This window comes from Chlamydotis macqueenii, chromosome Z, assembly GCF_036417535.1.
Source record: "Chlamydotis macqueenii isolate bChlMac1 chromosome Z, bChlMac1.mat, whole genome shotgun sequence".
NCBI classification, from domain to species: domain Eukaryota; kingdom Metazoa; phylum Chordata; class Aves; order Otidiformes; family Otididae; genus Chlamydotis; species Chlamydotis macqueenii.
The window spans coordinates 19,423,109-19,438,932 of record NC_141593.1 but is presented as its reverse complement, the minus strand read 5'-3'; the positions used below and the strand labels follow the sequence as shown (position 1 = coordinate 19,438,932).

The 15,824-nt window shown below is 37.9% G+C and overlaps 1 protein-coding gene across 2 annotated transcripts in view; it reads left to right on the top strand.

Annotated features, from left to right (window-relative positions):
* Window positions 1-15,250, top strand: part of PDE4D (phosphodiesterase 4D) — a 366,332-nt gene extending 351,082 nt beyond the window's left edge. For both annotated transcript variants that reach the window (XM_086770099.1, XM_086770101.1), the window contains exons 8-15: window positions 1,758-1,930; window positions 2,887-2,985; window positions 3,075-3,239; window positions 4,906-5,005; window positions 8,338-8,492; window positions 9,021-9,143; window positions 9,646-9,828; window positions 10,433-15,250. In XM_086770099.1, coding sequence (XP_086626225.1) covers window positions 1,758-1,930; window positions 2,887-2,985; window positions 3,075-3,239; window positions 4,906-5,005; window positions 8,338-8,492; window positions 9,021-9,143; window positions 9,646-9,828; window positions 10,433-10,846 — 1,412 coding nt within the window. In that variant the 3' untranslated portion in view covers window positions 10,847-15,250. The remainder of the gene's footprint in view (window positions 1-1,757; window positions 1,931-2,886; window positions 2,986-3,074; window positions 3,240-4,905; window positions 5,006-8,337; window positions 8,493-9,020; window positions 9,144-9,645; window positions 9,829-10,432) is intronic.
* Window positions 15,251-15,824: the final 574 nt, after the last annotated feature.

Here is a 15,824-nt window from a genome sequence, read left to right as displayed (position 1 = left end):
GTCCTGATTTTATTTAGTGAGGGGGGAGCTACAGTGGTAGCTTCTGTAAGAAGCTGCTAGAAGTTGTTTCCCCTTTGTCTGGTGGACTTGGTCGGGCCTAGGCCGGACCCGCTGCTGGCCACGGCCGAGCCAATTGGTAGCAGAATGTTCTCTGATATCCCTCTGCAATAACGTATTTAAGAAGGGGAAAAACAGGAAAAAAAGAAGAGAAGATGTGAAAAAGCAGAAGCAGAGGCAGAGAGGGAGAGGCGCGAGCCTTGTGGGCCTTGCGGTCCTTACCCTCTGGCCTCCTGCCGAGTGGTCCTCTGGGCCCGACTCGGCCCGGCCCGACTGCAAGAAGTGGAGAGGAGACGAGATGTGAAGGGAACCTGAGAGGCGTCTGCCTGAGCCGGTTGTGAAGAATTTCCTGTGAGAGGAACGGCTGCAGACGCCAAGGTCAGTGAAGAAGGAGGGGGAGCAGTAATGCTGCTCCCAGCAGAGATTCCCCTGCAGCCCGTGGTGCAGCCCATGGTGAGGCCGGCTGTGCCCCTGCAGCCCATGGAGGCCCACGGAGGAGCAGAGATCCCCCTGCAGCCCGGGAGGACCCCACGCTGGGGCAGGTGGATGCCTGAAGGAGGCTGTGGCCCATGGAGGGCTTGTGCTGGGGGAGCTGTTCCTGAGGGACTGCACCCTGTGGAAGAAATGACCCACAGTGGAGCAGTTCATGAAGGACTGTGGCTCGTGGGAGGAACCCCACGATGGAGCAGAGGAGGAATGTGAGAAGTTCTTCTCCTGACGAGGAAGGAGTGGGGGAAAGCGAGAAGTGATGAACTGACTGCAACCCCCATTCCCTCTTCCCCCCTAGTGCCGCTCCGTGGGGGAAGAGATAATGTTAAGCCCGGGAAGAGGGAGGGGTGAGGGGAAGTTATCTTGTTCTCTTTCTCATGATCCTGCTTTGGTTTTAATAATAAATAGTTTTCCCCAAGTCGAGTCTGTTTTGCCTGTAGCAGTAACTTTAAGGATTTATCCCTGTCCTTACCTCAAACCTTGAGCCTTTTTTCTTATATTATCTCTCCCTATTCCCTTGGAGGGTGCAGGGAGTGCGAGAGAGACTGCGTAGTCTGGTCCCGAGTGGGGCTAAACTACAACAGTCAGTATTACTCTGGTTTGGAGAAGTAGAAATGCACTGCACTGCGTTGCTGGCATGAACTGCCTCTACATCCAAAGCACTTGTAGATTGGCTGGCAAAAGGCTTTTTGGGTTGTACAGTCTTAGCACAAATAGAACTAGTCCCCAGGTATTAGGTCCTTCGAGTCCTGTAAATGTTTTGTGGCGGTTTAGATGAGATACTTTTTTGAAATACAATTCAGAGAGTGTTTTTACTGGAAAATAAAAAATTTTCATATTTTCTTGCAAAATGAAAGTTTAGATTTCTGTTTAATTTTAATAACATTTTTGTAATTTAAGGATTGACTGTCTCTACAACAGTAGGGGTGCAGGAGAAGTGGAAATCAAACAGTCACAAGTCCCATTTAAGCCAGTTCATAAATAATGAGGCAATTTGTGAAATAGAGATCTGCTTATACTAAGGTATAGATCTGTGTTTAATCTTTTCATGTTTTTACTGCTCTTGATAGGAAGCATCTGTTGCAATTCTCCAAACATAAAAACAGTTTGGTAAGAACTACAGTAGCAATAAGATGCAACTCCGCAGTGAAATGGACCAAAGTATTTGTGATTCCTTTAAAAATTATTCTTTTTTCTTAATTCTTTTGAAGACAAACAACATGAAGTTGAAATCCCTTCTCCGACACAGAAGGAGAAAGAGAAAAAGAAGAGGCCAATGTCCCAGATCAGTGGAGTCAAAAAACTGATGCACAGCTCCAGCCTAACTAATTCCAGTATTCCAAGGTTTGGAGTTAAAACAGACCAAGAAGATGTTCTTGCCAAGGTAGAGAATTTATAAATACTTTAATTTAAACCATTGAATTAAAATAGAGAATGGAGTTATCAGTATTATACCATCCTCTGCTTAAAACCATTGATTTCAAGCTTTAGCACCAAAGGCTAGTCTTAACTTGAAATAATGTAGATTTGGTGAAGTGGAAGAATAGGAAGTAAAATCAGAATCAGGCCATAAGGGTTAATTTCTGCACAAACAGGATTTCATCTGGAGATGGAATGTAAATTAGCATTTGTGTACACATGAATAAAGTTGCTTATTCATAAATATCTGAGGAATGAAGAGTTTAACGTACCATATACTCTCACAGGAATGAAAATATATAGCAACCCTCTGTTTTTTTGAAAATGCATAACTGGTATATAGCACTAGAGGTATCCTTCCAAGTCCTGTCTTTAGCTGTATCATTTTACATACGTCATTTGTGCTTTTGTTTTTAGTGACACTTCCTGTGATTTTTTGCATCAGGAGCTAAGTAGTTGGCAATAATCTAAAACTGGGAAAAAGTGATTATTCATTTAACCTTAGAGTTTTTCACTGTGAAATATGCCTGTCCTTAATGTTTTCAGGAATCTCCTCATTTATTTGAAGAGTTTCTGAGAACCAGGGAGACAGCAGCAGAAGCACAGCATCTCTAGAGGTTTCCTCCTCGCTGAACTCTGCTGTCACTGAGCAGTGAGGCAGAAAAGTCAGTTCAGCTCATTCAGGATACTGTAGCACTTTTCCCTCTGGAGCAATCTACTTAAGAGGCACTCTTTCCTGCTTAGTGAAGTAAAATCTGAAAAGTTTGTAGCTGCAAATTCAAATATTGTGAGGTTAGCATATAACTTTCACAGTGGCAAGGCTTGAATCTCCATGAGTGCCGTTTGTAACTGCTTCAATCAAAACATCGCTGGAATTCGTGTGTTAGGTTTCAATGTGTGTGTTGCTTGATTCTGCTCTAGGAACTAGAAGATGTGAACAAATGGGGCCTTCAGGTTTTCAGAGTAGCAGAGTTATCTGGAAACAGACCTTTGACAGTCATCATGCACACCATTTTTCAGGCAAGTAGCAGCAGCCATCCTGCTTTTTGCTTATCTTAGAGATTTTAATGTGCTTTGTAATCTTAATTGTTTCTCTTTTCCTTTTCTAGGAACGGGACTTGTTAAAGACGTTCAAGATTCCAGTAGATACTTTAATAACTTACTTGATGACCCTAGAAGACCATTACCATGCAGATGTGGCATATCACAATAACATACATGCTGCAGATGTTGTTCAGTCAACCCATGTCCTGCTGTCAACCCCAGCATTAGAGGTAAACTATGCTGAGGTGGGAAAGAGGCAGGCATCAGAGAAAGGGACAGACCAAGAGTCTTCTAAACTAAATATTGAAGATCTTCATTTCTGCAGTATTTTGAAAAGAAATCTTAACATTTATTTCACAAATTTTGCTATTTTAAAGATATTTTGTAAGGATCAAAGTTTACTTACATGTAAATACTGTGCAGAAAATGTCACATCTTTTTCTTTTAAATCATGCAGATTTGTGCTGTGGTAACCTTTTTCATTGTAACACAATGCATAACTTGTTTCCACCATCTCAGTATTAATACTGTATCCTGTTCTGGCATTATTTCCGATGTGGGATTCTCACTAACCACAAGTAGTGGAATTGCTTAGGAAAAATAGTGGTAAAATGAGGCCCTCAATAGGGCCTTTTGTTTTTTGCCCTGTGCATGTTCATTCTGGTCCTGAAAGACAGTGTTTCACTCAGACAGAGTGAAACATGTACTAAATTTTCACTGGACTGTCTCATTTTTTTTCATAAATATTTCAAAATTGTTTGGAAAAAAAATAACATTTCATATATTCTTTTCTGAAGAATTCTCTTGTCAGAAGTGGTTAAATATCTGAACTAGAAGCAAGTGGAAGATGGAGATTACTTTACCTTTTTTAAGCACAGTTCAGGTCTTAGTATAGCAAACATTGATATACCCCAGTAAATTGTTGGAAAAAGCCAGATAAAGAAAACGGTTGAAATTTTAGTAGTTCAGAAGGATTGCTCTCATTTTCAAGAAGGGCTACATTTTGACTCTTTTTCGTAATGACCAATCTTTCATGTTACTGAATGCTTCTGCTTTACCCTCTTAAAAAGAGGGTTATAAGTGGACCTTAAGGCTGTTGGCAGGTCTTGATCCTCAAAGACTTGTCTTTGATTTTCTTTATCTCAAGAAGAATGATCAAATCACCACGGGCTTCACCAAACAGCTGAACTGGTCGCCAGTAGCATTTTGGAGATTTTTTTCGGGATCAACTGTTTTTGATGGCCTTGTTCTCAGCAGAGCTTCAGCCAGTAAAATGGCAATGTCTGCTCAGTGCCACTGCTGACCTACGCACTTCTGAGCTGTTCTTAATCAGTTATGAAGGCAATTACATAACGTGAGTGCTTGTGACAACAGCGGACTGGGCTCAGTGACATTCCAGGTCCTTTGCAGTCCTCTTTCCCTATCTTTCTAATAATCTCATACAGAAGAAAAATCAGTAAATGTTAAGTAGTCTTGTAGTCTGTCGCCATTTTCTTTAGCATCATTTAGGAGATATGCATGTTTCAAGTATAGGACAATACGTAGGAGTCAGGATGTAATTTTTAGATTAGAAACCTATACTTAATGATCTAATAAAAGTGGATTTATTTACAGACTGAAGCTGAAAAAACTTCATTTGTTAAGGAATTTAGTGGTGCTGTCAGTGTAAAGTAAGGATCATTTTACATCGGCCAAACTTGAAATATTTATGAAATGCTACATAACTTGACAATTTTACAAGAGGTTGTGATAGCCTATGTGTAAAATCTGTTGAGATCCCTGATACATTTCAAATGTGTTTTAACTGTTCAGATCTAGATTCAAAGTAGAGTCCTTTTTATTGAAAACAGTTTTTCATTGATTAATGATTGTCATTTCTGTTTCATGATTTTCCAGGCAGTGTTCACTGATTTGGAGATTCTTGCAGCAATTTTTGCTAGTGCAATACATGATGTAGATCATCCTGGGGTTTCAAACCAGTTTCTTATCAACACAAGTAAGTTTGATGTTCAGTGGTTTTCTCAAAAATTTTCTGCAACATCTGCACATAGCACCTGAAAAATACACAGTTCATTCTTTGTTTGCTTCTATCTGTATCTTTTCTCAGAAAATAGGTAGATGTTTGTATTTTAAACTGGATATTATTTTTCATTTCTTGTAACTTTAATATACCTAGTAACTTCTAGCAAGTGTTATTAAGACATGAACTATAATCCTGGCGCTGTTTCAGTGTGGTCTCCTCCTGGAAATTAGTTGGTTTACATGAAATAAATAAAGTTGTAGGAGAAAAATGAAGGAAGATTAGATAAATATCAAAAAAGGGAGACAATGTTTTAGGGGTTTATATTGGAAGCATGTAGTATATCCAAGGATAGCCCTACATTTTTAAGAAATTTAGAAAACAAGTGTCTTTTTAGCAAACAGACTTACAAGTCTCTCCTTGGCTACTGTTCTTGGTTTCTGGGCTCTGCATACTCATGCCTCTTGGACTGATTTTTCTCAGCCTGTCCCTCTGGGCTATGGCAAATGTCTGTTCTGTGTTTTTGCTTTGTGAGTTTCTTGCTGCCACTCCATATGTGGAGGAAAAAGCCCTAATGAAATGAGACCCTAATGCCATCTCCAAATTTGAAACCCAGTGTAGTTGTTCTGCATTTTTCAAGGCTCTTCTCTGCAGCACTGCATGAACCTCTCCACCCTCTTTAATCTTCTACTAGAAGAAAAACACTCTTAACTTATTTGAACCTGATCTTGACACATTTACTTGAATGGCTTGTTGCCCCAGTGTAACCTGCTTTGATTTCAGTGGCGTATGTTACTACTGTAAGTGGGTAGCACACTGTAGGTCAGTGCAAGTTCCATCACATGGTATTATTTCTTTTGCCATCCGACAACTTCTCCTTTTAAGATAATCGAACAAGAAGTACAAAAGTTGAAATAATCCTAATAATCCAAGCACAGAGGAAAAAGCTACAGAAATATAAAAATACCTAAAGTTGTGTATTTGAGCCATCTGATCGCACATTTATAGATACAGTCATTCCTGCACCTGAGGTGAGTCTGTTGCACTGGTGCTAAAATAGCATGACCTCAAATCAGCAGTATAGTTTGAAGAAGGGAGCTCCTCTTCTGACTCATTGCTGCTGTGCATTCAAATAAGACCTCCACTCCAGTTCAGCTTGCATCTGATTTTGTTTGCCTTAATGGCCTGAGGCCCTATAGTGAAACTCAATTTGATTACTCATCTGCATGGAGGAGGACTGGGATTGACTGGGATTGACTCTAGGTTTCTGGTGCTTCATTGGTAACCAGTAGAGTTCAGCAGCATGGTATAGGAAGAGAGTGAATCAAGCTTTGTGCACAGAAGAGTGTATGATACCTACATTCTTAAGAGTGGGCACATGTAAGCAAACTTTTTCTTTGTTTGAGTAGAAATTGAATATCACGATCTATTTGTGGCTCTGAGGTGCTACAGGGAAGCCACTGAGTTGTTGAGGTTTAAAAAGAATGACCAGCTAATTGAAGGGACCAATAGTAATACATAAAGCTGTCACTTTTAGGCAGACAGCTGAAATTCAGCTGAGTTAGCAGTGACCCTGATGCTGCTTATTTAGTGGTTTGGGAGAAATGTCTTGCTTTGCTCAATTCAGCTTTTGATAAGGAAGGCTTCCGTGTCAGTCAAGTAACATCACTAACTGGAACTGCTTTTGCCAAGCTGAAAGAAACAAAGGTATTTTATTCCTTTTGAGTTGTTCTGCGTACAAGGAAGAAACTGTAGGGATAGAGACAGAGATAAAGACTGTCTAATTTAGGTCTCTCAAAATCCTACATTTTCTTTAAGTCTAGAAGATCATTTCCTTTCAGCTAGTTTTGGTTTGTAGGGAACCTTACAATGTATTAACATTTCACTAAAAAGTATGAGTGTGTTTTTTTAAAAGCATAATTGACTTATACTATTTAAATTATGTACATATTTGCCATATTTCAGCTTGTTCTTTGTAATTACTGACATGTAATATTTCTGAATATTATTTCCCTGTTTAAGGATTTAAAATCTATTACACAGTTGTCTAAAAATCTGATCCTTCTTGAACGCTATTAAAGAATACAGATTGTATTAGGATCAGAGGAGGTGCTTATTTGATCACTGTAACTCTTGTCGTTCCAGACAGATACCCTTGAAGCTTATAATGTATTCTAGAGATTACCAAGGGGGAACTTTCTTCCATTTCCACCTCAGTTACAAAGTCGGACGCATTTTAGCTCTGTCTGTAGCTCCAGCCCTTCCAAAGTATTTTGGCAACGTTTAGTGTTTTGAAGTTGGGGCTCATCAGAAGGCTGTTTGAAAGGAAAATAAACTATTGCCTGTCTTCTTTTTAAGAAAAATAACAAGTAGGCAAGCTTTGGAAGTGTTCTGTGAAAGATGAAAAAGAGATCATTTGACAAAGTCGCTTTCTCTTTCCTTTTGCTGTTATGGTTTTGCTGCCATCAGGATAAGGAAAGGAAGAGGAAAGGTTTCCTTGTTCAAAAGATTGATGTATTCAAGACAGGAGAGGAAGACAGAGGAGAATGGATAATGAGACTAATGAAAGCTGAAGAGCAGAGCTTTTATAGGCACCCCATTGAGCCAGACGGATTTTGAAACAAAGCTGCTGTAAAAGAAGATGAAGAGGAGAAAGAGTAGAGTAGACGAACGTATGATTAGGTTTAGGGTAGGAACAGCTGTAATAAATAGAAGTTAATATCGCACATGACAAGTGTGATTGCATAAAAAGTATTTGTTCTTCATGACAGATTCATTTGCAAGCTATATCTTAAAATATATGCAAGCTTACTGTGCCATACCCCTGGGTAGAAGTTAAAGTTGTGCAGAAAATTGTTGTAACTGCTTTTATTTGCCAGAGCTGGCTGTTCAGCAGGTCTAAGCAGACAGATGCAGACCTTACATGTGTGCCTTAGCACAGGCATTGCTAGGGTGTCTTTTAGTTCAGGTGTGTTTATGCATAGAATATTTTCCATGTGACCTCATGAAGATATGAAAGTGTATTCTGAAAAATACGTTCCTTGTATTTATTTCTAATTTGCAACTCCAGGCATGTGTGCATGCTTCACTACAAAGCGTTTTCTTTGTTTTCCTCAGCATACTTTGCCTTAATTTGTTAAGATGTTCAGTCATTAATTCTGTAATTTTTGATACTGTCTGAACTACAGGAACTCTGTTTCTAAAAGTTCATCTGTAAATCTTATGATTGTAATGAATTTGAAAAATCTTAAGGGATTTGGTAGAAGCACAGGCTTTAGTAACATTCTGCTCTGTGATTGTTATTGCAGATTCTGAACTCGCTTTGATGTACAATGACTCATCAGTACTGGAGAATCATCACTTAGCTGTGGGCTTCAAGCTGCTGCAGGAAGAAAATTGTGACATTTTCCAGAATTTGACCAAAAAACAGAGGCAATCATTGAGGAAAATGGTCATTGACATTGTGAGTTCTGCTTGAGAGTCACTCTTCTGTAGACCTAGAAAATTGAATAATAAAGCAGAGCAGCATTTTATCATAAATTACATGTCATTAGACCCATAACCAGTGAAATAGAAGTTCAAAGTTTTACCTTGTCCTGTTTAAACACGAATAGTGGGTTCTTTTCAGTTTCAGTAACCATCTGTACCTTTTTAGAAAGTATACAATCCTGCTTCAAGCTGTTTTCGTACTGACATGTATGCCATTTCACAGTCACAGAAATTTGCTACTGAATTGATGATGCATTTAGGCTGATCAGATCATGCTGAACAATTCTGAACAATCATTCTGTTGTATTCTTAAAATAACCAATATGAAAACTTATATTTTGGACACTAACAGGACTCAGACTTCTATAGCGTATTCAGACACAGGAGTTTTGCAGTCCTCCCAGAACTGTTTGTTTATGTGTTCAAAGATTTAAAAAAAAAAAAAAAATCAGTAGAACAATTTACACAATATTAATTTATTTGTTTGTTTTTTTTTTTCAAGGTACTTGCAACAGACATGTCTAAGCATATGAATCTGTTGGCTGATTTAAAAACTATGGTTGAAACAAAAAAAGTGACCAGTTCTGGTGTCCTACTTCTTGATAACTATTCAGACAGGATTCAGGTAAGAAAATTCATCTGCAAATGGTCACTTATGTTAACTTACATACCTGATAACATCAGCCTGCCCATCCTCCATCATGGGTTAGATCAGCTGTCCATTGTTGCGCCATGACTCACCACCTTCCCTCTACTCCCTCCTGTGTTTCCTACCTGTGACATACTCTGGTAGGAACTGAGTGATGCTCTGAGAGCATAACGAGATGCTAGAGCACTTCTGGACTAAATGGGGGTTTGGCCTTTCCTTCAAATTGTCAGCACCTGATTGGTCTTTATCGCAAAGATTTTTCCGGTCTTTATACAGGCAGAAGAAGCAGAAGCAAAGTAATCCATAGCTATTACTGCAAGTGTGAAAAACACCCAAGCACATAAGTTTTTGCTGTTTAGAATAAATCTTGCACTACATGTATTTTCAAGATGCTGTTTCACAGCCACCAAAAGTGTAAATGGAAAATGAGCTGTTTTTCTCCAGTGTAATAACACCACAGGTGTTCAATCTATTTTAGGTTCTTCAGAATATGGTGCACTGTGCAGACCTAAGCAATCCAACCAAGCCACTCCATCTCTACCGCCAATGGACAGACAGAATAATGGAGGAATTTTTCCGTCAGGGAGATCGGGAAAGAGAGAGGGGAATGGAGATAAGTCCCATGTGTGATAAGCACAATGCATCTGTAGAAAAATCACAGGTAATTGATTTGATTAAGTAGTTAAATAACACAGTATGACATTGTAGCAGAAAAGGATGGTCCATAGCCACGTTTTGGCTAATTTCTGAATGCACTATTTTTTTTTTTTTCCTCCTAGTTAATTAATTCAGCTCCTGAGTTGTAAGTGAGAGGAGCCGAAATTTTTACTGTGAAAACTTAGTGCATGGCAGTGTGCTTGTAGAAGGGATTCCATTGCTGTCATGGCTTGCAATGTAGCATACACATCAAAAGAGAGTCCAGAGACTATTGTACAGCTACTCATTAGGGTTTCTTTCAAAAGCAGAATTAAATGTAAAGCAGCTGTTCGGCTCACTAGATGCAGTGAAGTTGTTTGGAATGAACAGTTCATCTGAAACAAATCCTTTCCAAATCCTTATCCAATATCCTAAATCAGTCTTTTGAAATGTAAAATACCCTGTTTACTACATAAAACAGCATGGTTTCCTTTAAGCCACCTTTAAGGGTAGTACATATGTTGTCTCTTAACAGTGTTATATTTTTAATACTTCATGTGACTTACAGGCATAGTTGTTTATTTCTTTGTGAATAAGAGCTTATTCTGATTTTGTATTATTTGAAACAGGTGGGTTTTATAGACTACATTGTTCATCCTCTGTGGGAGACATGGGCAGATCTTGTTCACCCAGATGCCCAGGATATCTTAGATACACTGGAGGACAATCGAGAATGGTACCAGAGCACAATCCCTCAAAGTCCCTCTCCTGCACCTGATGACCAGGAAGAGGGTGGTAAGCAGGGCCAAAGTGAAAAATTCCAGTTTGAACTAACACTGGAAGAAGATGGTGAGTCAGACACTGAAAAGGATAGTGGAAGTCAAGTAGAAGAAGACACCAGCTGCAGTGACTCCAAGACTCTTTGCACCCAGGATTCAGAATCCACTGAAATTCCTCTTGATGAGCAAGTAGGGGAAGAAGTAGAAGAGGAGGAGAACCAGACAGAACCTTGTGTGGTAGAAGACCATTCTCCTGACACATAACAATGAAGACGCAATCTCTCTCTCTCTTCCCCTCTCCCTTTTGTTTTCCTCTTTCCGTCTGGTTTTTTTTGTTGGTTTGTTTGTTTGGGTTTTGGTTGTTTTTTGGTTTTGTTTTGATTTTTTTTTTTTTTTTTTAATTAGGTAGTGTTTTCATATGTGTATGTCATATGCTACAACCATGGCCACAACTCATTGTCATCTGCTAAGATGTTTGTTGATCAAAACTGACCTTTATGACCCAGTTTGGCACTCAGGAATATTGTAACCAGAATTTTCACCTCCGTGGCATCAGAAAGCAGGGGGGAGAGCATACATAAACAACATTTTAATGAGCTCTGTATTTGGCAGATTTGAATATATAAAGCAGATGTTTTCAGAGGAGTACCACTTGCCAACCGAATGCTGGTATGCTTTGATAGTTTTTGAATTAATTGTATTTCACAAGCAAAGCATTGGATAATGTTCATCATAAGAGAAAGAGACAGAAAATAAACTGAGGTTCCTACTGGAAAACAAATGCATGTAAATGATGGGACACAACATGACTGTGTTACCAATAGGAAGATGAGGTGTGGAAATTGCATAATTTTCTGATTTCCAGTCTTTCTGATACGTGACGGAAGAAAGTGTGACACAGTGGGTTGCGCTAACCTCTGCATTTTGTATAGTATATAAAAGAGAGACCTTTTGTAGAGCTTACTTTTATTATTAAATGTACTGAGGTATTATATTTAAAGAAAAACACTTTCAGACTTCATCTGCCACTGTTTTGGTTTTGGATTGTTTTGGTTTTTTTTTTTCCAAAGAGTAACTTGCAAGTTTTCAGTACAAATCCGTGCTACACTGGATAATACTTCTAGGTTTTTTCCTTTCTGTTTCTTTGCACCTTAGAATCTCATGGTAATATTGAGTTGTAAAAGTCTATTATTTTATATATTAGTGAGTTGCATGAATATGCTTTACATTACATTCAGTAATCATTCAGTATGATGGCTTTTCTGTTTGTTTGTTTTTATCACAATTTTCCTAAATGTATTAGAGGAAATTACATTCTGCTTTTGCCCTCATGGTGGCTTGATCCTGCCAATTCTATTTTAGTACAAAAAGTTGTCCCTGTGAAACCAACTGGGACCACTAAGATTAGTATTTGCTGGACTAGAGACCGTAGGAAAGGTAATGAATTGTCATCTTAATACAAAAGCAAATTTTCTGCTATACTAATAAAATTAATTCCTCTGAAACATGGTTTCCAGACCGCTTTCGGCTGGGAACTATAGACTGCTAAATCAGAACACGCTAATACATGTATGGAATATTTGTTCTGGTGAAAAAAAGCAGTAGTGTAATATTTCCAATTTTGACTCTCTTAATAACTTTTTATCTGTGTCAGCTATCTAGTTAAACCATTTGCTAATCTGAAATGTGTACAACATAAAAATAATGATTAGCATTATTTTTTCATGTTTTTGTTGCAAGAAGAGCCAAGTCAGTCTTTTCTTTTTATGTTTTTAAGTAAATGAGCAATGCATCATGAGCATTGTAGTGTACTCCATATTATTTCGATCTCAGATTTTTTTATCCTTTATCCAGCTTGTGCTGAGGGAATCCTGCTTTTCCGTTTGATTAGTACTGAAAGCTTCTGTAACTTGGAAAGTTAAAGGGATGTAGGAGTTCATATTTGTCGTTTTACAGTCCTTTTGTTTGGTCACATAAAAGAAGAAGGAATTTTATTTCCTCCACTTTACTCTTTGTTAAAATGGTCATTTTGAGCATAAGACGATGGGAAATAGTTGCCTAGGAAAGCTAGCAGACTCCCACTTTGTAAAATTCTGATAAAATTACAATCTCAAGACAATTTCTTAACAATAGAAGATACCAAGAGCCATTATTTGTAATAAATTTTCAGATATGGATACAGGGGATTTTTTAAGTGTCTGAGATCTGGAATAAAAACCTGTTTAAAAACAATTGGCTAATAATTCAGTGTTTAAATGCGTTTTGCATTCTTCTATATCCAGGTCATAGTTTTCTTTACCTTTAGCCCTCACAGGGCCTTAGCACAGAAGAAGCTGAAGGAGGAAAGAAAATGAAGAGAACTCATGGGGTTTTTTCTGGTTTTGAGTCTTTTGTTCTTCATCATTTCTTGCTGAATCTGATCCATCTAAAAATCCTTTCAATCCCCAAGAGTGCCTGGAAGCTTAATAGCGGAAAAGCAATATAAATTCCAAAATGACCAGTAGGGACCGAAAAGGTTTTGTATCTGCACGAATTGAAAGTAAATGAAAAGAATAACACCATATTGTGAGATACGCACCTGTACATGTGGACAATCAAATAATAGAAAATTATGTAATTTCTTAGAAACAGGGATATAATGCACTGTACAATCTTTTTTTTCCTCTTTGCCAAAGTTGTTTTAGCATTGCACACTGCTTTAAAACAATACCATTTACAAGTGGCTTTATGTGTTCTGAATATTTTTGCCATAAGTAAATGCAGTGAGTGGGTAGGGGGGGTGGGGGGGTGGGGGGAGAAAATTCACGTTGCTTACAACAGTACACTTTAGCTTGCAAGTTACTGTACTCAATAATACTGTATTTGACTTCTTAAATTGTTTTGTGTCATTAAACATTGTAATGAAAGAATATAGATAGAACAAATAGCATTCAAAAGTTTAAAAAAACTTGAATGAAATGGATTTTACAGAAAGCTTTGACAGTTCTTTTCAAATGCATTATTTATTTTGTGCCATGCATTTTTTCTCACCAAATGACCTTACCTGTATTGCAGTCTTGTTTGTCTCTGTTTACAACCATGTATTTATTGTAATGTACATACTGTAATGTTAACTGTAAATTATCAGTTCTTATTATAACATCATCCTTGTCAGGGTGGTGTTGCTATATTTGGAAACTCTTGGTGAGAGAATGATTATTGTGTATACATATTCCTTGTACATTTTTTTTTTCTCCTGTAATATATTCAATGTCACCTTAGAGCTTGTTTATGGAAGATTCAAGAGAAGTATAAAATACGTAAAGATATATCAGTAAAAAAAGCTGCAGGTCTTTGGTCCCAGGGCTGTGCCTTAACTTTAAACAATATTTTCTTCTGTTTTGCTGCATTTAAAGCAGAGTGGCTGTGGGGATAGGGCTGGGCATTCCTATCATATTTTTAGTTGCTAATTGATGGAGATACTCATACAAGCTAATATGCATGATACTACAGTGAGTTTTCACTCATGACCCTCCTGGAAGTTCAAGCTTATCCAGACTTCTGGCAATATAATTATATTGCCACTCTGATTATCTTTTTACAGGCTGTCATCAGGGATTATTGCAGTCATTTTTTGCTCCTTAAAAAAAAAAAAAAGATGCTTTATTTCAGTACTGAATTGCACTGAAACAGCTTTGGAAAGCATCTCTAATAAGCATTTGATTTTAATGCATATTGGGAAATGGAATATTCAGAATTAAAAGGTTATAACATACACTTTTACAATCATCTGTAATATCCCTCCTTTATTCAGTATCACAAATTATCACTGTGTAAGTAAAGTCCATAAAGTACAACAAAAGACAACTTTAATCTTTGAAATGCTTTCCAACACTAATATTAGTGTTATAAGCGGCCAAAGTTTATTTTCTATAGATGCATCTAAGGCTTTGTACAGGTGTGTATAGCATAATGCACTAGATCTACAGGACAGTGGTAAACCTTTAGATCTTTTAATAACACTAGTATTAGGTTTGCAGGTTGGACTGAGCATCTGTTGCTGTTTGACTTGTCCCATTGCTCCAGACTACTTAGAGCTGATACCAATGAACTTGCCAGAGCGAGGTAAATACCTCTCCTCCATTCCAGTGATGCCCAGCCCCTGTAGCATACAACTTCTTTGTGAAAGGAGACATTCTTTTTCAAGGAAAAACAAAGCCTCCTTTTTGACACAAACTGTAGATTATTAGCAGCCCTGGCCCAAAGGAAATCTACTGCTTTTGTTTTAAACGGTATAAAAGGGACACTATAACAACAGAAATCCTGAACAATTTTTTGTTACTGTTTTGATTTTTCCTTGGGGATGTCTTGAGAGTGGCAACTTGTGTGAACATTGCACATGGCTATTCTTTCACTGGTTTCTTAACCTCTCTTACAGCCTATGGGATAGTACTGTACATCAATACCTTCATATGAAATTTTTATATGCAATGGAAATAAAAGCATGGGTTGATTCTGCCTAGTTACTGTATTTTATTTTCTTTTGCAAGTTAATTTTTTTTTTTACATATGTCCTATAGTTGTGTGAGATCTTAAGAGAAAACGTATTTCCAGAATAACTTGATTATGATTGTCATCATACTGTTTTGCATAGATAATACAAAATAAATGTGTGGGCAAATCAGAAGAGTCAGTCAAATGTGGTGTTTCATAAAGAAGTCTAATTCACAAAGGTGCTGTAGAGTTACATAGAAAGCCATTCCGTCTCAGTTTTCAGGAGATTGTACCATTGGCTTCAGTGGCAAAAACAGCCTGTCCTGAGAAAATAAAACTTCTGCTTTAATGAAACTGGAAGTGTACAGATTGCCTAGAGGAGCAATATGCTGGGATACCACAAAGGAAAAAGAAAGAGTAACATAGCTAAATATTGACCAGACAATCTTGGCTCTAAATGGATGATAAAAATAAATTGGTTTTTTTAAAAAAAGTAAATTACACTGGAGTAGAAATGTGGTCTTAATGCAGGTCCAGCTCTTGACTGGCTTTCATGCACCTCTCCTTGACCAGTGTGGGGGTTTTGTTGTTTGGGTGGTGGGTTGTTTGCTTAGCAGAAAATAGTTTCCGATTGAATACAAAAACTTCTGTGTCCATTTTTTCCTTAAGTCTCTCGGGTCCTTTGGATTTGGGGTTAGTTTGCAAGAAGTACTGTCATAGTTCAGCCCCGATTGGGACCAGACGACGCAGTCTCTCTCTCACTCCTCCC